The sequence below is a fragment of the Rhinichthys klamathensis genome, unplaced genomic scaffold (genome assembly GCF_029890125.1).
Source record: "Rhinichthys klamathensis goyatoka isolate OS25496 unplaced genomic scaffold, OSU_Roscu_1.1 h1tg000254l_1, whole genome shotgun sequence".
NCBI lineage: Eukaryota > Metazoa > Chordata > Actinopteri > Cypriniformes > Leuciscidae > Rhinichthys > Rhinichthys klamathensis.
Genome location: NW_026606776.1, coordinates 458,628 through 486,351, shown reverse-complemented (window position 1 = coordinate 486,351; position 27,724 = coordinate 458,628). Strand labels below are relative to the sequence as shown.

The 27,724-nt window shown below is 36.6% G+C and overlaps 1 protein-coding gene across 3 annotated transcripts; it reads left to right on the top strand.

The window, feature by feature from the left end:
- The first annotated feature begins 9,447 nt into the window (after positions 1–9,447).
- rtn4a (reticulon 4a) lies at positions 9,448–27,083 on the top strand. Of its 3 annotated transcripts, none has more exons than XM_056266846.1 (7): positions 9,448–9,967; positions 15,878–16,085; positions 19,626–19,764; positions 24,844–24,913; positions 25,029–25,075; positions 25,235–25,293; positions 26,108–27,083. In XM_056266846.1, the coding sequence occupies exons 1-7, from the start codon at positions 9,562–9,564 to the stop codon at positions 26,148–26,150; spliced, it is 972 nt and encodes a 323-aa protein (XP_056122821.1). In that variant the 5' UTR covers positions 9,448–9,561; the 3' UTR covers positions 26,151–27,083. The 3 variants fall into 3 exon arrangements, with proteins under 3 accessions (XP_056122821.1, XP_056122822.1, XP_056122823.1); XM_056266847.1 differs by lacking the exon at positions 9,448–9,967 and adding an exon at positions 11,928–12,093; XM_056266848.1 differs by lacking the exon at positions 9,448–9,967 and adding an exon at positions 13,702–13,809.
- Positions 27,084–27,724: the final 641 nt, after the last annotated feature.

The following is a 27,724-nucleotide window of genomic DNA, read 5'->3' as shown; positions in this document are numbered from 1 at the left end:
CGGTGTTACATTTTAATGTTGTATAGACGCCGTTAATTTACCTAGTGTAACATATAAATATGAACGATAACATTGAGTTTTCATTTTCACATTATACGAAGTCTGTTTACTCAGAACAGTTTTGCCTCATAGATTAATAAAAAAGCTCCCGATTTTTTAATGAATTGTGTTATTATTATTATTATTATTATAAACGAAAACTTTGCTATTAACTGCTAATGTGCTGTTTTAGAATTCATATTTTCATACCTGCCAACTTTTGAGTTTTGCTCGGCGTGAGATTTGTTGCCGGGGGGGGGGGGGGGGGGGGGGGGGGGGGTGGGGTAGAGACGAGAGACGAGTGAGATTTGTTGACCGGGGGGGGGGTAGAGACGAGAGACGAGTGAGATTTGTTGACGGGGGGGAGGGCGGTCTCTCGCTCGCTCTACGCCAGTGTTTCTCAACCTCTCCTGCAGGGACCCCCTGACAGGCCATGTTTTTGTTTTAACTCTGAAATGGCACACCTGATTCAAGTAATTAAAGGCTTAATGAGTAATTAGAGTAGGAATAGTTCAATTAATCAATTAGTCAACTACTCATTAAGCCTTTAATGACTTGAATCAGGTGTGCCATTTCAGGGTTAAAACAGAAACATGGCCTGTCAGGGGGTCCCTGCAGGAGAGGTTGAGAAACACTGCTCTATGCGGTTTGGAGCACAATCTCTGTCTCGCATGCACGCTCGCTCTAAATAACGGGAGATTTTTAACGAATTTGCGGTATAACTAGTCGATCACGAGTGGCTCAACAGGTAGATATATAGATAAACTCATCTTCCAGGCATTTGACCGCCCGGGTTGACACTTCAGCGTGAGAAATCGGGAGTGTGGCGTGTGAGCGTGTGAAACCAATCAAATGCGGGTGTCTCACGGCCAATGCGTGAGAGTTGGCAGCTATATTTTGTGAATGTGTGAGTGTATATGGGAGAAATCTATGTACACCACCAGGGGCGCTATAACAAGTGTTGGCACTGCATGAGAGAATTTGACTTGAGTGTTGCCATAGACAGTAAAAGAAATGGACAGAGCGATCTCATTGGAACTCAGTTGAGACAGTTGAAGCCCACTTATAGCGATTTTTGAGAACTTCCGTTCCTGACGCGCAGACTCAGACCGACTCAAACTAAGCTTGATGACGTGAGCAACCTGTCTGACAGACGTGAATCTTCTAGTAGCTGTGCGTGAAAATTGCCAACGTTAATCTTGCAGAGACGGGGAACTTGAGCAAAGAGTCCTTTATCGTGAGTGAGCAGGAGTAAGTATTCCGTTGCTTTTATGGACTCATTATCTATGGGCTTCTCCCTTGACGGGACGTCCCCCCGATCGCCTGCGAGCTTCTCCTCCTGTCTGTACGGTAATTTCTGTACAGCGCGACAGAGAGTCGAGTGGTTATGACGCAATCGTTAGCCTATTTTTACTAAAACTGTTTCTACAGGGCCATAATGTAACATAGAAGGTAATGGAGCCATTTATACATTGTCGTGTTTCTTTAGAAATAAATAATGGACAAATGGAGTCTTTAAACGCCTCAGATGTAAAGTTATTCGCTGTCAAAGTGACGCCAAAATGAATGGTAGTCAATGGAAATGCTAACGCAAGTGAAGTTCTGCTACAAGATGGCGGTATCCGGCCGGCTTCAACTTCCGGTCGATGGATTACCCCCTTGAGTGTTGCCAAGGGGGTAATCCATCGACCGGAAGTTGAAGCCGGCCGGGTGCCGCCATGTTGTAGCAGAACTTCACTTGCGTTAGCATTTCCATTGACTCCCATTCATTTTGGCGTCAATTTGACAGCGAATAACTTTACATCTGAGGCGTTTAAAGACTCCATTTGTCCATTGTTTATTTCTAAAGTAACACGACAATGTATAAAGGGCTCCATTACCTTCTATGTTACATTATGGCCCCGTAGAAACAGATTTAGTAAAAATAGGCTAACGATTGCGTCATAACCACTCGACTCTCTGTCGCGCTGTACAGAAATTACCGTACAGACAGGAGGAGAAGCTCGCAGGCAATCGGGGGGACGTCCCGTCAAGGGAGAAGCCCATAGATGAGTCCATAAAAGCAACGGAATTCTTACTCCTGCTCACTCACGCCAAAGAACTCTTTGCTCAAGTTCCCCGTCTCTGCAAGATTAACGTTGGCAGTTTTCACGCACAGCTACTAGAAGATTAACGTCTGTCAGACAGGTTGCTCACGTCATCAAGCTTAGTTTGAGTCGGTCTGAGTCTGCGCGTCAGGAACGGAAGTTCTCAAAAATCGCTAAAAGTGGGCTTCAACTGTCTCAACTGAGTTCCAATGAGATCGCTCTGTCCATTTCTTTTACTGTCTATGAGTGTTGCTCACTCACCAGAAATGAAAATGGATTCAGTTCAGTTCAGTTCAGTCAGTCATGTGATCACTTGATGCATTAGGTGGGCTCAGAGGACTTTCACATGAAATGTCCAACAAAGTCCTCCTTATGTCATGTCTGACAAGCATGCCAATTTTTCTACCTCTTTGTTGTATTACGTAATACATCCTTTCCAGCCCTTGTTAGAGCAAATGGACGTTGGCCAATTTACCCATTTAACTTGCGCAATGCTCGGTCAGTTCTTATGTGAATATTGTGTAATCTTGGGTTTGTAACCACAGGCAACATCCTTTGCATAACATGGCTCTTGCTTCATCTCTCATTGCCAAAAATCTATTTTTCTCTGCAGAAGTAAAATAAGGAAATTAATCTCTTTGTTTAAGTGCATCCAGATCTGGACGAGTGGGACGTGTTTTTGAACAGCATGTTCTCATATAGAAGTCAGCACACCTTTTAAAAGAATGTACCACATAAATACTCCTTTTACACACAAACATGCAATGGTCTTTAGATGCGAGACAACTGACCCAGCAGGCATGAGTGATTACTGTTGACACCTTAGGTGCTGCATGATGTTAGAGAGTTGCACCATGAAGAAAGCAGCCTGTAAACCATGTGTGCCACAACACGAAGTTTTCCAAAAGCAGGTCTGTCTCCGTCTGTGATAATTGCCTAGGGGAGGGAGCAAGTATAGATACAGAACAGCTCCAGAGCCAGATCTAAACTGCACACTGTAAAAAAAATCTGTAGAAATTACAGTATTACTGGCAGCTGTTTGCCTGTAACTTACTGTAGTTTTAAATAGATGTTATTGACTGGCAACAGTTTGTTCAAAGTTAAATGAACATTACACATTAACAAGTCTTTATCTTTACAGAATAAAACTAAAATAAGCCTCATGCAAAGCATTAATGGGAACCAAAATCTGAAGAAAAAAAAACAGAAAAAGGTTGATGAAGATTTCTGGTTCCCAGAATGCTTTGCATTAGATTGTTATTTTATAGTTTTATTCTGTAAAGACAAAGACTTGTTAATGTTTAATGTTCATTTAACTTTGAACAAAACTGTTGCCAGTAAATATACATCAATTTAAATCTACTGGCAAACAGCTGCATAACAGCATTTTTTTACAGTGCAGTGTAGACGTGACATGAGAGAGCAGATGCCATGCACCCATGAGATCAGGTATCTCTGCTTATGGGAATAGTCAAAAGATAATGCTAGATAAAAGTTACAATGAGCTGGGATGCATTGCATACTTTCAGTGTAGATAAAATGTACACTGCACTCAAATGGCATTGAAGCTGATGACTATGCATGCTTATGGGGTGAAAAAATAACTTTGCGAAAGATTTTAATTAAACACTCATTTGAGTATTTAACCACTTTAAAGTAATAGATTTATACATTTATTCAACCTCATGTTGTTTTGATACCCATATGCTGTCATTTTTCACAAACAACGCAGAATTTTTGGAAAAACCTTCAACGGCACAAACTAAAAATAGAAAAAACTTTTTATGCATTTTAGACATTTATTTTACATGGTAACATGTTTTGTTGGCCTGAAAACGCAAACTTTTGAAAACTGGTATCAAAGTGCAAGTTTTTGAAAATGATTCCTATATTGTCTGTGTAAACTACAAAAACACAAATTTGTGCAAACGTTTACGTCATGAGCATGCGTATCACGTTTTCAGTAGGCGTGTAGTGTTTCTTTACAAAGTTTCTTTACAAACGCTATCTATTGGCCTGACATACAAAATACAGCGTTTTTAGTTGCTTTTGTGTATCAGTGTGAACCATAGACTGTAAAAGTGTGAACTGGGATTGTTTTGACAATGTTGACGCATGTACGTGAAACTTTTTAAAAAATGCAAAGGAAAACCTTTTCCGGTTTATATCATTGCCATTTATACATTCATGTCGCTCTTGAGAAACGTATGCTATCCAGCTCTTAAATCTAATTATCTTTATTCTTCTCTCTGTATTCTGCAGAATACTTCAAATATAGCACATATAGTCTGCTTTTGCACTTCATTATATGCTGTACTGACCATGAATCATTGTTATATAGGCTATAAAAGCAGAATGAACATATACATTACATTTATTTCCCCCTGAATAATTAGAATATAGGTTTGGAATGACATTAGGGCTGTGTTATATAGTACAGGCCAATGAATAGAATACATTTTCATTTTATTTTTAGTGGATCAGTGTGAATGGGAAGGAGGACATTGATTTCAGCTTTATTTCAGTTACCAAAATGATTGTAATAGTTTTAGTTAACAAAAACAACACTGCATGAGATGAATTAAAGGCAGGGTAGGTAAGTTTGAGAAACTAGCAGAACACTGCTGGATTTTGAAAGTATCCAACAGAGAAATTCCCACCCCCTCCCTTCTGGGCTCCTTCCAAAGCCACGCCCCCAAAACACATGAACGCGTGATGCCGACCAGTGTTGCCAGACGTACGATAATTTTGACCTCTGTACGATGTACGATCAATAATGAAAAAAAATCCCATAATGTATGATAATTTCAGAATTTTGTGACACTTCAATCGGAGGTCATTGTAATCATAGTGCTTCTATACTCATTGATCTAGCTGTGGATCTACTCATGATTGTGAGGAGGAAGTGAAGGTGAGAGAGCACGGCAGAGAGGGAGAGAGCGAGAGACCTTGCGTGTGTGCCTGATGGCAAAACTGATGCCGACCGCTCAGCTGGAGGACGCATTTACCAGCGAAGAGCGGAGAGGAGCGCATGCAGTGCATGGAGTGACATCCCCTTTTTTTGCCTTGTTTGCCTGCGCTGACTATATATGCAGGTACAGGTGGTACTGGGAATTTTGACTGCTCTTTTTCTGCCATAATTGTGAGACTTCCTAGCTTCCGGCCGGTACCGAAATGAGCGAGTCAACCGGTTGCGCACATGTGGGCTGCTCCTGTAGCAGCAGGGGTGGTAGCCATTAGAGATGCGCGGTTGGCGGTTACAGCCGCGGACTCCGCAGATAAACCGCGGATCGGGCGGATGGCGTGACGAAATTTTTTTTTTTATTAAATTCGGGCGGGTGGCGGGCGGTTGAACCAAACAAATGAAAAATATATGTATACATTGTGAAATATTGTTATCTGACTATACCTACATCAAAAAAAAAATCGACCACACTTTGAAATAGTCAAATTTTCATCAGGCAGCTAGTCGAGTCTATGAGACTGCTTGTTATTATCAGAGATGGCAACGCCGGCGAAGGAGGTACGTGACAAACTCAAAAAAGGAGAATTAAAAACAAAGGAAATAGAAGGTTAGAAAAGTGTTGCCTGGAATAAGTTTTACAAAGTGGTAAATCAGTATGACACCAGTGCAGGCTATGTAATTTGCAAATCCTGCGAAGCAGATTATGTTCATGACAGCCACAAGACGGGTACGTTTAATATGGTGCATCACAAGTGTGTGATGTGATACCAGTTTTGCATTGTTTGAAGCTAAATGTGACAAAATGTTGCTGTTATTTTCAGCGTGAGCCGCTTTACAAACGGCGCCCCATAGCAGCATGTTGAAATTATGTGCCAAAATGCGTTTTCTATTAGGCTACAATGAAAATAAGATAAGGTCAGGTTTGCTTTAGTACGTTTATTTATAGGCTATTTATTTATTTTTTTCCCTGCGCACCGATCGGAGACGGAGTTCACTGCTGATATTCTGAGAGCTTTCTAGTCTCGCGGCTGTCATCAACAGCGCCTTGTATCGCCCAATCAGCGTATGGCGGGCGGGTGTGGTTTTAAAAATTGGTCAAAAACGTTGGTGCGGATGGATAATAGCCCATCCATGCATCTCAAGTAGCCATGGTAGCGAGGGAGAGTGACAGGCGCCCAGCCAATCATTGCATTCGTCCCGAATGGAAAGAGTAGCTGTGTTTATTGCAGCCCTGAGAGGACTACAGACACTCGATTTTTACTCTGCTTTTCAGAGTACTTACATTTTAGATATGTATTGGTAGGCTATATAAAGACAAATTTGGGAAAAAGTGTTTTAGAAACAAACTGCCTATACCCTGCCTTAATAACAGAATATTCATTCTGTGTGAACATTCATTTTATTTAATAACATTTTAATTTAATTATTTTTTCCCCCTTTTAAAACTCTGTTTACTTTTCAGTGGGAAAGTTTATTCTCTTTATGTCTATGATATGATGCATGATGATTTAGTGCTGTCTGCAGAAACATCTCAGCAATTATAATGAGTCTGATTTCTGCCAACAAACCAGTTACTGGAGAAACCGCCTAAGCCATGACAAATGTAATGATTGGGTTGTTCGTACTCTTAATTAGGTTGAAATAGCTGAAGAAGTTCAGATCAGCAGAGTGATAAGAGATTGTTTTCATTGCCAAGTGAAGCCACACCCCTGAGAGTTTAATGCTGTGAAGATCACAGTTCATTGACCTGCAAAACTCAGTAATAAATACCAGCCAGATTCTTCTTCCAAATTTGGAATGGCAAACCCACAAAACACCCCGAACAGAAGAAGACTAATTTTACTGCCAAAGAAACATGAAATCTTGACAGAGAGAGAGAGAGCAAATATTAAATTGATCAGATTTCTATGAGTGGGATGTCTCCTCCTTCCTATATCTCTGAAATAATTTACGTTTCAGTAAGCATGCAATTTAATAGATTTACATAATAAAATAATGCTTTCTTGGAAATGTGTGTAATTCATATTTTCATTAGTTAATCACCAATGTATAGGCTGCAAAGCTTGTAAATTGAAACAGTAGCATGCCATTGACTTAATTGCTTCATTAGAACATAACACAAATTACAAACCTTAGATGATCAAAGATCATGTTGATGATTCAGAATGTTTAACAAAGGAAGTTCTGGGAGACTCCTTTGCTCTGACTAAGATGACAGAGCTTTGTGTTCTGGGAAATAACAAGTACACTGACTAATCATTATAATGGATTTCAAGATAACTGTTATGAATCAGCAACATGAGTGAGATGATTAAATATTTTAACTGTAAAAAGTTTTTAATCCAAGATCCAAATATTCCTGCTTCCTTTCTTTTACAGACGTTAATATGGATTATGACTTGTCTTTTGGCACAGTCCAAAGAACTCAGCCATAGATGGTTAATCGATCAATAGGGGAGAAGGGCCAGTCAGCCGAGCATGACTCAGTGCAGCACAAAGACCCCTCAGAACTGGTTTGGCACTTTGCTTCCCCAATGATAATGGAGACTGCAGTATCTGGAGAGGACAAACTATCCCTCAAATCTGCCTTTGTCTCCTTTTCACACCGACGACAGACAATGACATCTGCCCCAGCAGACATGCACTGACTCACCAGAATCTGCAGGAAGACTTGAAAGATCAACTTATTGTGCTCAAACAGCTGATGATCAATTTATAGCTCATAAATTGTGCTCCTTTTGACCATAATTATATAGTAGTACTTTATTGAAATCCCTTTTGCAGGGTTAGGGGTTTGAAGTGCACACATTTTTTCAAGTAATCAGACGTGCAGTTTCCACGAAAGGAGGGACCCGAGACTTATGGGATATCATAGAGACATGAACAATTTGCAAGTGATTCTTGTAATTTTACAAGCAGGTCACAGTATCTGGATCCACCTGGATTACTTTGTTGATCGATCTTTTGACTGTGACAAAGATAACATTTACACTCCATCATGTTAGTCAAGTACACAATGTTCAGACTTCTCAGAGTTTATTGAACCTTGAGAGAAAGAGAGAGAAAGAATATATATATATATATATATATATATATGTGTGTGTGTGTGTGTGTGTGTGTGTGTGTGTGTAATGGTCATATATATTTGGAAAAGTTTAGAAACATTACTATTTTTAATGTTTTTTGAAAGATGTCTCTTATGCTCATCAAGCCTGCGTTATTTTGATCAAAAATGCACGAAAAACAATACAAAAACAATATTTGTGAAATATTTTTACAATTTAAAATAATGGTTTTCTATTTGAATAGGCCTATACTTTAAAATATAAATAATTTCTGTGATGCAATGCCGAATTTTCATTAGCCATTACTCTAGTCTTCAGTGTTACATCCTTCATAAATCATTCTAATATGATGATTTGTTATCAATATTATCAAAGTTATGTGTTGCTTAATATTTATTTTATAACCCGTGATACCATTTTTCAGGATTTTTTGATGAATAAAAAGTAAAAAAAAAAAAAAAAATAACAGGATTTATTTAAAATAGAAATCTTTTGTAACAATATACACGTTCAAACATTTGGGGACAGTAATTTTTTTCTTTCTTTTTTGAAAGTAATGAATACTTTTAATCAGCAAGGATGTGTTAAATTGTTAAAAAGTGATAGTGAAGATTTAAATTGAAAAGATTTCTATATTGAATAATTGCTGTTCTTTTTAACTTTTTATTAATAAATGAATCCTGAAAACAGTATCACAGGTTCCAAAAGGAGCACAACATTGATACTAACTATCAAATCAGCATATTAGAATGATTTCTGAAGGATGTGACACTGAAGACTGAAAATGAAAATTCAGCTTTGCATCACAGGAATAAATTATATTTTATATTAAAATAGAAAACCAGTATTTTAAATTGTAATTCTATTTCACAATGTAGCTGGTTTTTCTGTATGCCTACTTTTGATCAAATAAATGCAGGCTTGATGAGCATAAGAGACTTCTTTTAAGAACATTAAAAATAGTAATGTTTCTGTTTGTAAGCTGTTTGAAATGCATCACTCGGCCATTTTCCACATACTTTACTGTTCAGGAAGAGAAAGTATGGGAGCGGCTATATCCCGCCCACTTTCACTGCTCACCCAATCAAATACCAGAAACGCGCATACACTTCCCCTAATTAAGAGCGTAGTGTAGCAAGTATGGAGGTGTTTGGGCGTCACCGAAACGCCCCTTTTCACCATTCAGCCAATAAAAGAGTTAACCGAATTTACATGCACTTCCCTTAACTAAGCGTCTCTAGTCTAGTCAAACAGTTGCGCCGTTTCTGCGGTTTAGGCCCGCTTTGAACCTGACGTATACTCTCGCTGGTGTGCTGAAGAAGTTTTGAAAATTCATTTTCTTAAATCAAAAGGACTCGTTTTGAATAAGTTACTTTTATTTAGCGGTGTAAAATTATTGTTAACAATGGATGATCAAATAAGCTCCACGACACCTTCATATGGCTTGCATCATGAAGAAGGAGAACACCGAGCTGACAAACACGTGAACTCTCTGCTGGATGAAGTGACTGATTTCTCGCTTAGAGAGGCAACGGCGGATGTTTCTGAGGTGGAAGATATTTTAGATCTGGCAGGAGGAGCGAAAGATGCGCTCGAGAGGCACAGGTCCACACTGCCACGTAACGTTACCGAGGAGCCACTGCTGGACTTTTCAGACCCAGAACCAGAACCACCATCCACCTCTAAACCAGAACCAGAAGCTGCCAAGCCAGCACTGATCGGTGCGTTTGGAGATGCAACAACAAAACCGGCAAAATCAGAAGAAAAAGAAGAGAAAACAACAGTCACACCATCTAAATCGTCGTGTTCATGTAAGTACATTATGCATTTGAAACTTTATCATTCAGATTTGATTTTCAATCAGGGATCTTGTGGTATCACCACCACCACCGAATATAAACTGTTACCAATATAAACTTTTAAGCCAAGTTATCCATCCAACATGTAACACCAGTATTGACATGACGTCAGATCCGTTTAAATAATTCACGTTACATGTATTAATCAAGACTAAGTGACTTTTTACCTGTTTTGTCTATTGCAATGAAACAGTTTGGTGTTTTTATCTAATTTAAGTCTCCTATTTATAATGTTTGGCATAGTTTTTGAACGGATGCGTATGGGTACGAACGGATTAGCCTACAATCTGTATTACGGATTACAATCTGTTATAAAAATACCTTATCTAATGTGATTCTTATTAAAAATAAGCGTTTTACCCACTTTACTGCGTGCGTGTACGAACTGCATTATAATGATCATTGAGAAATTGTCAAATGTTTCAACGTCATCTTGATTGTCCCTATACTGCCATCGTGTGGAATATTTGTGCAAGCAATTTTGTCAGTCGATCTATTTATTAAAATAAAATGTGTTCATTAATTTATAGGTCTATGTAAAAATCCGAATACAATGTTGTTTTTAACCTAGTATCAAATACTTAATGTTCACATAGCCTATAATTGTAAACAACAGACTGAGCACTAGTGTGCAAGTTAGTTCGGTGACCGAGTTTACACTACTCGGAAAACGCAATGACCCATAGCCACAACGGGCTTCATAAATCATCCATTATACATCGCTGCTTCAATGAAAGCCTGTCATAAACGTTACAGTCTAAAGGGCAGACTGTGTCTGACTAACAATCTGTTACCCAAAGTAGAAAAAGGGACAATTTTGATACAAATTAGTGTCATGACTAAACCAAGACTCTCTTGATTTTCATTTGGGCCCAAACCAGATTATTGCACACACCAGCTTCATAATGTTATTGCATGTAGGTCATTATTTATGAAAAGCTGCCTTTTCCAGTTTTGTAAGTTTTTTTTTTTTCATCTTAAGTTTGAACTATTGAACCAGATAAATATTGTGTTCAAGTGCTAAATAAATCGCTCCTTTGTGCCATCTCAAATTTTAAATGTCGGGACAAATTATGTCGTCTAGGTCATGAAACTAAAAGGTTTATTAATATTTGGAATTGGCTTTTATTTTTGTATTTTCTATCTTCGTCTTAATTTGTGTAATATTTAGTCTTTTTGTTATTTGCCTTTTCCACCATTATTATTATATATATTTTTTAGTTTTTATTTAACCCCACAGAGCATTTTGCTAAATATATGCACTATATTAAATATTCATTATGTTTACTTAACATGTTCTTGTTCATGTACTTAACAATATTCAATGTAAGTTTGAATAAGTCCATCAGGAAAACAAGTATTCATGAAAACCACCATTTTAAACATTTTGCTTTATTTTTTATGTGTAGTAAAACATAATTGTCATTTAAAAAAAAAAATGGATAACTTTATTATTGTAACAAAAACTCTCTTGCAATTTAAATGTTATACAAATCAGTTGTCAATTTCTCAAAGAAAAAAATAATTGCTAAAATTAAAGTTTATTGTACCTGATATGAACAAATGAATCTATTGCATCATGAAATATGTGTCAATGCCCAGCCCTAAATCTAAATGTTTCTACTAAAAACACTTTTGATTTCATCATAACCGAGGTACTGGGGACAGGTCAAAAATGACATCCGAAATGCTAACTGCATCATCATAGAAAATGTGGATGTCATTTTTGTGATTCTAGCACATGCGTGAACCCGAATGACAGCCATTTAGTATGATCCAGCTGATGCTGTGCTGAAACCTCATGTTACTAGTACACTGCGTTCAACACCTTTGAATGTGGTCAGCTGACCTCAGCAGTGCTGGCCTTTGCAGAACGTGATCTGCTAGGAGAGCCGTAGCGTCTCTCTCTACCCTTCAGTCCTGTCCTGCCCCAGCCAGAGGCTCGTACCTCCTTCCTCACCCCCGACCACCTCTTCTGCAGACTCTTGACTGGAATGTATGACTGATGTACGCCAATTCAGATAACACGACTTCTATGACAAGCTCTGGGATGGAGATAAAGAACTGGAAAGAACAGGGTATATGCTTGTTTTGCCCTAATCGGCCTGAAAATGAACTAAAATGATGATTTTTCTGCTTGCCTTGTCCATAAATGTTATTGGGTAAAGCTGTGAGTGAGTTTTGCTTGGTTTTGTGGTCTTGCTTGCAAAGGTTTCTTGTGGGAGAGAATGTTCTAGTTGCCTTGAGTAAATGGTCTGTGATGTCTTGATTACAAAGCATATTGCAACGGCAAGCATTTAACCCTCTGCCAGAGAATGCTATTGGCAAACTGCCTGTTTGCGGCACAAAATGTTGAACTGACTGCATGTTCTGAATTCAGTGCTTTTCGAAAAAGATACGATGCGCCATTTCCCACAACATGAGGAGTATGTCACTGCTGCTTTGAGCAACAATTAATTCATTTTATTTTTAATTTCTGTGTGTTTGGCATCATTTGTCATCGTGTTCTAGCTGTTCTCAGATGTTCGGGAGGGCCTGCATTGCTATTTAAATTGTTTATGCAAGTTGGCACTGATTGTGACAATGAAATCAAGCTGGGAACATGTAATGAAGACTGACGTCTGATGTAAACTTCTGTGAACCCTTGTGAATGTTGGCTTACGGATTTGTTTCCTGGATGGATACATTGTGTCTGACATCAGGGCCTGTGAAATATGGTGACTGGATAAGATTTGGCCATTTTGGGCCCAGATTTGTCATTCTGTCGTGTCATTGTACATTCGGTTTCAGAAACACTTTATAGTTAGTTTTGAGTAACAATGAGAAACAAAACTGGTTATACTTATCACTGGTTCTCGACCATTTAGTCTTCTAGATATTTCTGACATTTAATGATGAACATGTAATGCACTACTGTTCAAAATTTTTGGGTCAGAAAGATGTATATAAAAACTTTTATTTAGCAAGAGCACATTATTGATCAAAGGTGACCGTAAAAACATTTATAATGTTACAAAAGATTTCTATTTCAAATAAATCCTGTTCTAAACTGCCTATTTATTAAAGAAAAACAGGCATTAAAAAGTAACACTATTTCTACAAAATTATTTCACAACTGTTTTCAACATTGATGATAATGTTTCTTGAGCAGCAAATCTGCATATTAGAATGATTTCTGAAAAATCATGTGACACTGAAGATCAGAGTAATGATGCTGAAAATTCACCACAGGAACAAATTACATTTTAAAATGTATTAAAATAGAAAAGTGTTCATTTAAATTGTTGTAATATTTCACAATATTACAGTTTTACTGTATTTTTGATTAAATAAATGCAGCCAACATTTTAAAAAATGTGTTTTACCGACCCCAGACTTTTAAAATGTAGTGTATATGGAATCTATCTACCAACACGTGCTCTCTAGCAATCCATATAAGTGTTGGACAATTCAAAGAAATATTAGTAAAAAGTAAATAAGGTGTTTAAAAAAAAAAAAAATACTGAACTTTTATGAGGTCAACATTTGTTTCTGCTTTTCTGATAAATGCACTGATATATAAAAAAAGGGGTTTTTTCTCTCTCTTTTTTTTTTACATTTATTTGGGCCAGCACTGCGTATGACTCGGATTAAGCGGACTTTTATGTACTGGATTACTGAGGGACTTTTGTTTTAAAAATCATCCCATTCAACAGGAAGTCACATTTGTCATTGAAGTCGCGTGCTTCTCGTGTGTTCTTGGTTCTTGGCCCAGGCTGTCTGATCGCAGATGAGCGAGATGGATTCCAAACAAGGTTAGTTAGTGAGTTAGACCTTTAAACGACCTGTAATTTCGTCCCTCCTCCACGTGCCACTGTTTGATTTGTGTAGTTATATTGCAAAGTGTGTTTAGAAGCACTGTCGATATTCAGAATTAAATCATGAGGATAAAATGCAGGTTTTATTCCGGGGGTTTAGATGAGCCCGCTCGACTTGTCATATTTTGTCGGGTTAATTATAATAGTACACATTAAAATTTATGAGCAGATATGCATGCATTGTTGAGCTTCGAAAATGTGGCACATTAATACTTTGCGAACTGTTCAGTTTCGATAAGATTATGCAACGGTCTGTTGGCAAGAGTACAAGAGGAAGGGCAGCATGTTCTGCTGAACGAACCAAAGTGCTTCTCAGTTATTGATTAAAACACTGGCTTTTTGTGTGGATGATGTTTGTCTTTTAGAAAAGCAGTGAGAAGATAGCGCATGCATGCTGACTTGTCATGAACTCTGACCAGATATGTTGGCACATAGTAGACTAGGTTTAATTATTAAAGGGTCATTGACTGACTGACTGACTGAGGTTTCTGTCCTATTTTTATCCTGCCTCTAGCACGAACAGACTAGGTTTGCTGTAAAGTCCGAATTGAACATGATCACACCATGAAACATGCCATGCTGTCCTTTATGAATGCCTGCCTTATTTTGATGTTCAGTGTGGTCACAAGTCATTTGTATATTAAAATCATCTGTGAATCCATAATAACCATCCATAGCAGTTTAACCATTTAACTATCCTCTTTCCTGTTCTTCAACTTCTTATACACTGGCCATGTTTACATGTACATTTTATGACTAAGATTTGTATTCTGGTTAAGTCTTTATTCCAAAATAAAGGTATAATGTTAATTTATATTTGGTCATATTTGATATCAACGTTGTTGACTAAATGTCTCATTTGACAACTAACTGAAGTAATTTGGCCTTTTTCTTTAACACAAAGTATTTAAAGTAATAATTTTTGCATATCGTTGTTATCGAGAAATGTTTTATTATAAACAACCCTTATCAGATTTTAATTTGTTGGGAACACTTTACAAAAAGTTTCAGTTTGTTCTGGTTTAACTACATTAGTTAACATTAACCAACAATACTACATTATGTTAACAAAGATTAATAAATACTATAACGCATATATTGCTCATTGTCAGTTAATGTTAGTTAACCAATGGTAACAAATTAAACCTTATTGTAAAGTGTAACCATATTGTTCAATAAACATGAGCTAACAATGAACGGTTGTGTATTTTAATTTACTAACATTATAGGTCAGTAAATATTATAATGTATGGCTCATTGTTTAATGCTTTCACTAATGTAAATACTAAAGAGACCTTAATGTAAACCCATTTGTTTTTTTGTTCTACATAGTAATTTAACTCCTTAATTCTCATTCACGTTCTTTCATAATGATCACAAAATTAAGGTCATGAGAGGAGAATTTCTTGCTTATGAAAATTGGGTTAACATTCTTATAATGATGTGCTTTTAAAAGTGTTAATTTCTTTTTGTATTAAAGATAGTTCAACCAAAAATGAAAATTGTCATCTACTCGCCCTCAAGTCGTTCCAAACCCGGAAGACTTTCATTCATCTTCAGAACAGAAATGAAGATATTTTTGAAGCAATCTGAGAGATTTCTGTCCCTCCATTGACAGCTACGCAACTACCACTTTAACACTCCAAAAAGTTCATAAAGAGATTGTAAAACTAATCCAAACGAATTGAGTGGTTTAGTCCAAATTTTCTGAAGAGACCCGATCGCTTTATACGATGAACCGATTGAATTTAGGCTTTTGTTCACATGAAGCGTCTAAGTAGTAGTTGCGTAGCTGTCAATGGAGGGACCGAAATCTCTCCGATTTCATAAATGTCTTCATTTGTGTTCCAAATGTGAATGAAAGTCTTACAGGTTTGAAATGACACGAGGGTGAGTTATTTAATTAATGACAGAATTGTAATTTTTAGGTGATCTATCCCTTTAATCACAAAAGTTTGGTCATCTGTCTGTCGAGGGTTGACGTAACTCCTGTTTCTGCCGGCAGTGGTGGACCTGCTGTACTGGCGAGATCTGCAGAGGACGGGGGTGGTGTTTGGAGCCAGTCTGTTCCTGCTGCTGTCCCTCAGCGTCTGCAGTATTATCAGCGTTCTCTCCTACGTGGCCCTTGCCCTGCTGTCTGTCACCATCTCCTTCAGGATATACAAAGGCATTTTACAGGCTGTTCAGAAGTCCGAGGATGGACACCCCTTCAAGTGAGGAACGCACACACTTGTTGCATGCATATCGTGACGGCATCAGGCTCCCATTTTTCCACTCCGTGGTTTGTTCACTTTGCGTCGCCTGAGTGTAAAACGTTTAGGATAATCCTGCTTTGATCAGTTTGTGTTCCAGTTTATGTAAGGAGGTAGATCTGTGGAGCTTAGCTTCTGGGCTTACAGGAGGTGTTACACGTTGTTGGCTTTGACTCCCTGCCAAACTTAAGTCCTCTATTTTTGCCGTTCCACATCTATTTCAAAGTAGTTAAAAACAAAGATTCTTAAAGTTGTTTTGGAAGTGAAATGGTTGCTATATTTGTGTTTTTATATACTTAATTTTGATCAAACTGCTAGGCTCGACTCCAAAACAAACCATCTTATAGATGCGTTTTAGTTAATGATCTGCAAGACTGGTGCTTTATTAGTGCTGTTCATTGATGCGAGTAAATGTTTTGACATTTGGGTATAAAGTGTTTTAATTCTACAATATATGGTGTAAAAACGTCAGTGCTGCCTTCGAGTTGAACGCTGGCTACTGCAGTTGAGTTTTCTTATTTGAAGTTGTTTCCCCGCGTGACGTATGCAGGCTCTCCCAACGGCCATTACCCTCGCCCTGGCACGAGCTCACCACACACTCCGCTAGCAGCGTCGGCATCGGGAGTTAAGACCGCAGTTTCAGCCAGCGGCCAGCGGCTCGAATTGATGAGATGCTAATACAATGCTAAATCATAAATCAGATGTATGTACAATAACATTATGATGTCCAGCAATCGATTTAAATGTTACATTGTTTCATTGATTGTTTAATGAGATCTAATATATGTTGTTAGTGGGGAGAATTTTCACGTGAATAAACGCATAGATCCGACTGTTCTACGCATGTAATGGTCCAGTGGCAGAACTTTTGCCAAGCGTGTCAGGTTCTGGGTTCTTATGTGTACGTGTATGTGTTTTTCTTTTTTCTCATCAAAACCTATTGTTTATCAGTGGTTGTATATCAAGCAGGGACACGTATGTGTGCATTTTGTTTTGTGCTTTCACCGGAAAGAGTCTCTCCGCAACGAATTGAAGCGTGTGAAGACAAGAGAACACTGTACGTACCACTGATCGCAGCGCCAACGAGCACTTTGTTTTTTAAAATCAAATGATCAACTAATTTTAGCGCTAGATTGCCTCTTTATTTAACTAAATTAATGCTCTGCTGGAGTTAACTGGAGATGTTTTATTTATTTGTATTGGTACATCCATGCCAATAGTGGTGGGGACATGTCCCACCCGCAGATTACGCCCATGTGTCGATCAATCCGTCACTGCTGACACACGCGAGCCCCCACGCCACCCCACCCCCACCCCCAGCTCTGCCCTCGGTTCGTCCCTTCTGTCTCTGCCCACTTTTCCAGCATTTTCCAAATATTGTTGCCAGTGGATGGAGTTAAGCTCTGACCAGGGGTCGAGTTACACTTTAAACATTCTTTTACAGTGAACCGTTACATCCTATATGTACACACACGTACACACACGCGTGCACACGCACACAGAGTAGTCAACATTTGAAGTGGATCAAAAAAGTTCATCAAAGTTATCCTAAGACAAGAACGGTATTCAAAATTCATGTATAACCTGTCCTTGATGAAAGGTTTTGATCCACTTGAAATGTTGACTAGGATTTAAAAAAACTAATTCTATATATATATTAGGGGTGTAACGGTACATGTATTCGTATTGAACCGTTTCGGTTCGAGGCTTCCGGTTCGGTACGCAAACAAACCGAACGATTCCTTGGACCATTTTTCCTGCTGACAAAATTCGCGCTGGCGCGATCACCACAACGTTGCGCAACATCAAATGGCAAACGTAATGAAAGCGGAACGAAACTGCGCTACTCATTATATTGTGCTTCACGGACAGTTTATAAGTTCGGACCAGCAACATCTGTGTAGCGCGAGCCGATCTCGATCAAGCGACACTGTTACTACACAGTGCTAAGAGATCCAGTAAAGAAAACATTTGAATTCGCCACTGAAGTAATAACATCGCTGCGAGATCTAGTGAGAAGCATTCACATTTCTCCGTTGTTAACCGTAGATCTTTATTAGATCAAACAGCGCTGACGTGGAAACCAGGAGAAACATTGTGCCGTGAATGAACTAGTAATACTTTACGTCCACAGACCAGCAACATTCACCATGGATTTTATTTGGTAACACTAAATGGTAACCAGTGTGGCTGGAATAGTGAAATGCTTTCAAGTACTTCACACATCTTTTTCCAGCACTTCAAAACTCAAATATTATATAAATAAATATATGAAGAGTTCAGATGCAAAAGCCTCTAAATGCCATTTGAAATTTTCTTCTAGAATGATCATTTTTATGAAGCTTGTATATTTAAGTTCAGTAATTTCACTCAAATGACAATTAATAGGTAATCTTCATTGCCATTTAACTGAAATTACTGAACTTAAATACAAGCTTGATTAAAAAATATCATTCTAGAAGATTTCAAATGGCTTTTGCATCTGAACTCTCATATTTAAATGTTATTTTAATGTGATGACCAAAACATTATTTGTTTATCCTTCAAAGATGACACCCATTTATAAATTAATGTTACACCCCTAATATTTTTTATATATATATATATCGTAGTCAACATTTCAAGTGGATCAAAACCTTTCATCAAGGACAGGATATACATGCATTTTGAATACCGTTCTTGTCTTAGGATAACTTTGATGAACTTTTTTGATCCACTTGAAATGTTGACTACTATATATATATATATATATATATATATATATATATATATATAAATTAGTTTTTTTAAATCCGTTTTAATGAGTGATTCAATGACTGATAAATACTTCACTCGTTTCATTACACCTTCTGGACATATCAGCGTTTTTGAACGACTCTTGATTTGAATAAATGATTCGATAAAACATACGTTTGTCACTTGTTGCCACCTACTGGTGTAATGATGTAATCTTTACTTGAAGTGTCAAGTTTCAAAAGGTGGTTTACTCTGTTTTGATCGCTGTAGAAAACACGCATTGTTTATATCCAAACTATAAACTTGTATCCCAGTACTTCTGTGACTTAATATGAATTATTGTAAGATAGAAATAATGATACGGTATTATACCATAATGGTTAAAGACTATTTGAGGAGCCAATGCATGACAACTGCTCTCTCTGGGTCAGCGGCAGCGTGAACGCAGATTTGAATGTTCCTCCGTGATTATACTTTTCAAAGGCTTAATAAACAGACAGCTACATTTTTGACATTAAAAAAATAAGATTGCGTGGGTGTTCGGATCAAGATGGCAAATCTTTTAACGATAAATCGTGCAACTCTACCTGGGAGTAAAAGGATTGTAAAACTAGTTAAATGTCATGGTCTTCCTAACTTGATGGCGAACTAAAAAGGGCATTAATCATAAATGTCATGATCATTTGGCATGATCAGTCTTGCTTGCTCACTAGGTTCATAAAACGGAGCTTTAGTCTCACGGTAAACCTTCTGTCTCCTGTACAGGATGTATCTGGATAAGGATATCGCGATCCCTACGGAGACGGTTCATAAGTACAGTGACACAGTTCTGGTGCACATCAACACTGTTGTTAAAGAGCTGCGACGACTCTTCCTGGTGGAGGATCTGGTGGACTCGCTCAAGGTTTGTTCTAGAAGACCTGAGGAAATGAAATCCTGATCCTTCTCTCAGCTTATGCTCTTTTATTTGATTTGGCGCTCCATAACTGCTCTCAGGGTGAAGACTGGGAAATAAATCTTGTTGTCTTGATGTTTTTCATGAGGTGGGTGAACAATAATGCCCTTGTAAACTGTACAGTTAATGCTTAATTTGATATCTCAATTTTTCCCCCCTGAAGAATTAAGCTAGAATTTGGCCTTTAGTGTCAAAAAAGAAAAAGGTGAAACAGTTCTGCTTGTGTACAGAGTTCCCGCGGGGTCTTAAAAAGCCTTAAAAGCATTGAATTTATGAATTTGGAAATAATACTTTAAAGTCTTAAATTTTGATGTCTGGGTCTTAAAAATTGTGCTGTATGTCAGTGTGTTTCATTGACGAATATAATGACGAAAACTTTTCTTCAACGACATTCTTCACTGACGAAAATGAGATGCTACCTAAATAAAACCTAGTTTTGAATGACAAAAACTATGACGAACATCATTGACTTTTTCAATCGTTGACATTTTCGTCAACGAATAAAAACTAGATGAAAATGTTAATGTCGATCTTTGAAGCGATCCAGTCAGAACTGATGTCCTGCGTGTGTGGTAGATGCACACATTTGTACTGTAACGTGCTGATCTAAAGTCCAAAGTCCCATTGGCCGATGTCTTAAAGTGACAGTGGCAATAAACATAATGCAGTCTGTGTCATTAATTTTGATCAAGCAACAAAATAAAAAGAGAAAAACATTCACTGTTTGTTAATAGCTTTAATAAGGATTAATTATATTTAATTCATACAAATAATTGTCTACTTGAAAGAATAAAGGATGATGTATGTAAGTTGTTATAAAGAATGCATATGTCATTAATTGAAAAGAAGACTGTGTTTTACTTTAGGAAAAGTGGTTTTATTAAATTTTAAGATATTTTTTTTAAGTCACAGTAGTTAAATCTGGATCTGTATTGCATGTTCAAACTTAAAAATCATTCATATTAATAGGTTAATAATATATGTTTTCTCCGGGAGTGTATGGGTTTGGAAATTTTAGAGAAATTCTAAATTAACGCATTACAATTTACCTAAAACCATTAAATCTACAGTAGATTTAGTCGACTAAAATATAGTGTACAGTAGATTTAGAAAATCTAAAAAAAACTAAAATCAAAAATCACTAAAATCTCATTGTATTTCGTCAACTAAAACTAGACTAAAACTAAAACAATTCAGATGACTAAAATATGACTAAAATTAGTTTTAGTCATATTTTTAGTCAAAAGACTGAGACTAAAACTAAATCAAAATTTGCTGTCAAAATTAACACTGCTGTATGTAACTTCTCCGTATTGTATTTTTCCTAAAGTTTCATTTGTCAACCACGATTATTATGATTTTTGATGTTTATTGTTCAGGGGTCTCTCAGTTCCCCATATTCCCAGCATGGAATAAGTAGCTAGCTAATTTTAAAACACAACTTAACATTGTTCGGCAAACTTGTGGCCTACTGAAATGTTTTTATTTTTCACACCTGCTTGGCTTATCATCTTTTACCCATTCCTCATTTGAAAAATAAATGAACAAGTTGAAAGAATTTGTTTTTCTTTGCTGGTAGGGACGTGAAATAGGTATTAATTTTTTATATAAATGGTCTTAAAAAGACTTGAATTTAACTTGAAGAAACCTGTAGGAACCCTGGTGTATCTTTTAATTGAATCCTCACGTTTATATTATAGTCCGGCCGATATTTTGAGACGAGTAAGCCTGCTTGTCCATTTCAAAACATGCTTAATTTAATGCACACTTCAAGTCTATTTATACTTCTTTTCTGCAAGGACATAAGTGACAGTATTAAGACATTTGTTATAAAGATTTCTATTTCTAATAAATGCTGTTCTTTTGTACTTTCTGTGTATCAAAGAATCACAAAAAAACAAAACCTTTTTCCACGAACAGCAGCACAACTGTTTTCAACATTGATAATAATAAGAAATGTTTCTTGAGCATCAAATCAATCAAATTATGATTTCTGAAGGATCATGTAACACTGAAGACTGGAGTAGTGAAGCTGAAAGTTGACATTTTAAAATGTATGCAAATTTTTAAATGGTAATATTTCACAATATTACTTTTTTAACTGTATTCTTGATTCCCCCTTATGCATTGAATAAGAGACATGGCCTCATTTGTTTTTGGTCGAGAGGGTTGGTGGTCAGGTTTTGCAGGAGAGGGTCATGAACGGCTCCACAAAGCAGCCTTTGTTGATCATCAGGCTGAGGGGATTTGGACTGAGCTCTGATGGGATAGAAATGGTGCCAAAGATCTCTCTCGCTCAACTCTTTTTATTGGGGTGGGGGTTTAAAGAATCAGCTGTGATGTAGCCTTGAGGAATGTCAGTCTTTAGTCATGTGATGCTCTTTTAGAAGGCTGTCACATGACCAGGTTAGCTGCAGGGCTGAATGATCTTGAATGAATAGCTGAACTACACTTTCCAGCTCACTATGCGTTGTTGCTCTAATGCCCGCGTTGCCATGTCGAGGGCATTCTAGTTCTAATGAGTGGGCCATTCAAAAAGAACTGTATGCACTACTAATGCATTGTGTATTTAGTTCAGCTATTGTGGCATATGGAGTCTAGTGATGCACCAAAATGTCTTAAACCACAAATTGATTATAATACTATGATATAATTGTAATATATCACACAGTTAAACATAAAAAAAAAAAAAACTATTTTTGTTTTGAAATGTATAAAAAGTGATTGTAAATTATTAAAATAAAAAATTAGTGACGCACCGAAATAAATTCTGGGCCCTAACCGAAATTGAGAATGCACCTAATTTTTTATTTTTTTATTTTTTTTATTACTAAATTTAATATTAGATTTTTACATTTAATTTCATGAATTAACTAAAAACTGACATATTAATTTTCAGAAAATCAAACAAGTTTATTTACACAAATAATTGTTTGTACATAAGGCAGTTTTTATATGAACTTTTTTTAATAATAGAATTAAGTTTGTACTTAAATTATAGCCATCATTTAAATGTTTATATTTTACCAAGAAATTGAAGACCAATTTATTCAAACATTAAAAAAAAATGAAGACATTGCTAACAGGTTAAGTTAAAATATAATATGTAATACAGTGCATGTATTTAGCAAAATACTGCTCTCTAGATAAAAGCTGTTTATTGATGTCTTTCTGTGGTTGAAACACTGAGATTAGTTGTAATTACATTGCGTTGTTTGTACATGAGTAATATTGGGTTTTCTATGTTTCACAGAACCAAGATATGCGGTTTTTGTAATGTTCGCGATAGTAACAGGACCGTTCTGACTGTCATTGCTGGTTGCTTGTATACTCTTGAACAAAAAATGAACATGCTGTACAGCTTCACTATTTTTCGTGAAGCATTATTTTGCTGTGCCTCAGTTATAATCAAGAGACATCCACTCTTGTATTCAGTGTTAGTGCGTTTTGGGGGCGGAGCAATGAAGGGAGGGGTGTGTTTGTTTAGGTTGATTTCAAATATCAACAGTGTTTCTCAGAAATCACTCACTTCACCTTTAAACGTCACGGTTTTTAAGGGCCAAAATCGTTGACTGAAACAATTTTGGCGTGAAACTGAAAATTGCTATTTCGGTACATCCCTAAAAAAACATTGAAAATATTAATGTTCCTTCTGCTGTCATATAGACACACAAAGTGAATTTTCAGAACTAGGTTCGTAATAGAACTTGGACTCTGGTATACTAAATCCTGGGATAAGTGCTTCGTCAAATAATCTTGCGTCAAAATATCTGACATTAAGGAGTCGCCCTGTTCTAAGCAAAGTTATTGGCGTAATGGAAAAGTACCACGAACATTAATGTTAAATCAGCACCTCATGGCTTTTCTTGGTGCTGCATTGGCCCACGTCTCAAACGCAGGGGAGCCCAGTGGATGGAAGCATCCGTGTATGGAGATTTACTGCCCTGTGAAGGGGGTGCTGGTTATGGGTTATGGGTCGAGTTACAGCCAGACCCCACTGCCCTTTCAGAGCTCTGGAGGTCTTCTACAGCATTCAGTCTCTCTGTGGTCAGACGGCTATATTGAGTGACGTGTCCAGTTACGAGCAACCGTTTATGTGCCGGTGGCTTTTGAACAGGTTCTGCCATTTGTTGGGTCAGCTTGCAATAAGTGTCGGCCTGCCTTTCTTTTTATTCTATTTTAGTTCAAGTGAAATGCGTTGTTTTATGATGTCAATTAATGAAAATGGTTAGTTAAGCATTTTTCATGATCATTTTTACCCTCTATTTGACTCTTAAAGTGAAAAGTTGTTCACTCAAAACACTCAAATACAGTAAAAATGGTAATATATTAAAATTTAGATATTATTTAAATATCTTTTGTATTTAAATATTTAAGAATTCTATTTATTCCTGTAATGCAAAGCTGAGTTTTCAGCACCATTACTCCAGTCTTCAGTGTCACATGATTCATCACATGATTTGCTGCTTAAGAAACATTTCTTTTCAATTTGGGAAAAAAGTTTGTGCTGCTTTTTTGTGTGTGTGGAAATCATGCACTTTGTATTTGGTGAATGGAAAGCATCAAAGAACTTTCTTTTTAATTTTATTTTTTTGACATTTTTGAAACCGTGGAAAAGTGCCACTGTTGATCCATGCATCAGTTTTGAACAAGTATTACTAATATTTAAAAGTTGAGTCGGCAAGTTTTTTTTTTTTTTTTTTTGTGAAAGAAATTAATACTATGTAAATGCTCTCCTTGACATGTAAAATGAGTAATCTCATTGTGTTAGTGCGATGCCTCATGCCAAAAAGACACTATTTTGAATTAGTAGTTTTTATATTTGTGGCTCTGGGAAGAGGTTTGAGTTGATAAGAGTTTGAATGTACTTTGTAGACATTCTGAAACGTTATTTGAAAAGATGAAGGAAGCTTACTTTTTTCTAATATGACCATAAGTGTCAAATGCGTTTGTCACATGTGACTAAAGTGTTTCCTTGTGGCCTGTTGTACTCTGGTTGTATGTTGACATGTGGTTTTCTCTTCTCAGTTTGCAGTTCTCATGTGGATCCTGACTTATGTTGGTGCCTTGTTCAATGGTCTCACCCTTCTTATTTTGGGTATGTCTATTTTGGGAATGTAGTCCTATTTTTAAATTGATGCATTGTCATTTTTTCTTGTCAGTTGTCACCTGTCAGAATATGGCATTATGTTCAAAATGTGTTCTTTCTTTAGGTCTCATAGGGGCTTTCAGTTGGCCAGTGGTCTATGAAAAGCATCAGGTACATCTATTTGGCTTGTGTTTGCAATGATAACTTCCGGCTGAGGCAGCTGTCGTGGTATATTAAGTGTTTATTGGAGTCTTCAGTGTCAATAGGCGCATGATAAATCTATAATGTTCACCTGAATGCGGTAATTATTTTTCCTTATTCCTAATACAGGCACAAATTGACCATTACTACGGACTGGTGAACAAGCAAATCAAAGATGTTGTGGGAAAGTAAGTCTGTTTACATGGTGAAATATGCAACTGGTGATTTCCTCAATGAACCAGACAAAATAGTGCTTTATGATCATTTGGTTTTGATGAATACAATTGTAGACTAAATAGTTATTGTAGTATCATTAAGTGGGTTTTTTTTGTTGTTGTTTTTTTGGCATGTATAGGTGTGTATAAAATTAGTCTTTTTATTAATTTAAAAAATAAAGGTTGCCATGGAAACAAGCTGATTTTTTTTTTTTTCTAACTATTTAAAAAAAAAATTTTTTAATGGTTTTAGCTACACTTTAATAGCCCCCCTGACCATATAAATCTGTAAATGTTCAGAAGGGAGCAAATGGCTATGGCATTGCTGTCATTTAATTTATTTCATTCTAAAAACTGACACCTGTGGCTTTTTAATGGAATCTATATATTGGTACTACTAAAAGTAAACCCCTCAAATTCAGCAGATACATGCATTGTAATTTTTTTTTTTGTCCATTTAAGGCCATTCAAAAAATGTTTTAGAATATTGTAGAGACTATATATATATATATATATATATATATAACAAAAGTTTGTGTAATGCAAATAAATATACATGTGTATGAATATGTATGCATTTATATATGTATTTTTAAGTGTATTTATCAATCAAACTTTTGTTAGGTGTGATTTGACAGCTCTAATATAGATAAACACACACGTCTGTGTGTATATAATTTCTTTTACAGTGTGACTGGACTTCTTGTTTTATTAATTTAGTTTAAACTTGTGCTTTTCATGTTCCTCATGGGCTGTAGTAATATTCTTTTGTTTGTGCCATTAACAGGGTCCAGGCCAAGATTCCCGGAGCAAAGCCAAAGACGGAGTGAAGAAAGTTAGATTGTTAATTCTGTGCACGAGAAGTGATGTTGGTACAAGAGAAGACGGACAGAATCGTGTTTGGTTTGGAAAAAGGCCTTAGACGATGCAATGTAAACTTTATCCCCCCTCCCCCAGTGTTTGAAATGTTAGCGTAACTGAGAATGAATCCTTTTTAAACCTCCTATGAGTTTCTCTCACAAGCAGAGTCGTCACTGTCTTTCAGAGTAGAGCTAGTTGTCCATGTTTAAACGCAGCTACGTAACACCATTACAGAATGTAGTCCGAGGAACTCCATGTCAGCGAAGGCAGGATTCGATGAGGTTTTTTTCATTTACTATTCGGTCAGTGAAGCGTTCACCTTTTTTGAAGGCCATTTTGATTCATTACAGTATGAATTGTTTTGGTTATAAAGTTCCTTCACAAGTCTTTTGATTTTAGCAATTTTCTTTTTTTCCTATTTTGTTTGTACTTGGCGTGATAGAACACAGTGTTGTTGTGGTGTAACTGTGTTAAAGTTGATGCAATTAAATCGTGTTAGAGGTGAAGAAGCTTCTAGTCTTCTGTAGCAGAATTTAAGAGCAGTTTTATTTCACACTTGTCTACAAAGGGATCTGTTACGGCGTATTGCACCCAACTATTCATTGTTTTTAGCCGTTAAGTGAAGAAAACAAAAAGAAAAAAAAGGTGAACTAGAACGTATGCTGTCGGCCTATCACCTTCCTGTCATGTCAAAAATCAACATGTTTGCAGAATTTGCCGTCTCCATCGTGGATCGAATACCTGAAACGGCTCACGCTCTTAATAACTTTCAAACATCAAGCGCTGTTTCTTCATGCAGGTCATTTGTAAAAGATTTCAGTTTTGATGAAAATATGCTGAAGACTGTCTGTGGAATGCATTGTGAAAAATAAACCAATAAAGTATCAAAGCTTGTAGACAAACTATTTGCTTTTGTGCTCAATTTAAGGGTTTGTTTGTGAGATTTACAATCCAGTTTGTCACGTGGACTTTGACGCCATCCAGTGGTGCTGTAAGGAAGTGTGGACTTTTTTTCCCCTCACTTTTCTGACATTAAAAATAATTTTATCATCCATCAACATTCTTGTTAGAGGAAACAGAAGTAGATTGTGTACACTTAATGTGCATGAAAAATATCCTGAGAACAAAATCATAATTTTTATATCGTTTCTGCAAGTAAAAAAAAGTAAATGTAACGTGCTGGTTTATTTTCTGAGTATTTTAAATAAGATTTCTGTTTAAATGCGTGTTTAAATGGTTTCATACTCAAATTTGTGGGGTTTTATGATTTTAAAAAAATATAACACCACTAAAAATAAAAGAATTACATGGTTAAGTTGAATTAAGATATTTCTCGGTAGTCAAGGAAGAAATGTGTTTTTATGCTGCCATTTTTCGGTCATTAAAAAAAGAAAAGTTTTTGAAATAAGTCAGGTTTACAAAGTCTACATTTATCTAATCAAAAATATCGTAAAATATCAAAACTAAATTTTTGTGTTCTTTTTAAAATGTTAAAATTTAAAGGGTCACTTCACCCATTCGCATTAAGGTTTGTATTGTTAGA

Excerpts from the sequence above, each read along its gene's own strand:
- rtn4a (XM_056266846.1), top strand. The coding sequence starts at position 9,562 with ATGGATGATCAAATAAGCTCCACGACACCTTCATATGGCTTGCATCAT. Across the intron at positions 16,086-19,625 it reads GAGGATGGACACCCCTTCAA|GATGTATCTGGATAAGGATA; the intron begins GTGAGGAACGCA and ends TCTCCTGTACAG. Across the intron at positions 19,765-24,843 it reads ATCTGGTGGACTCGCTCAAG|TTTGCAGTTCTCATGTGGAT; the intron begins GTTTGTTCTAGA and ends TTCTCTTCTCAG.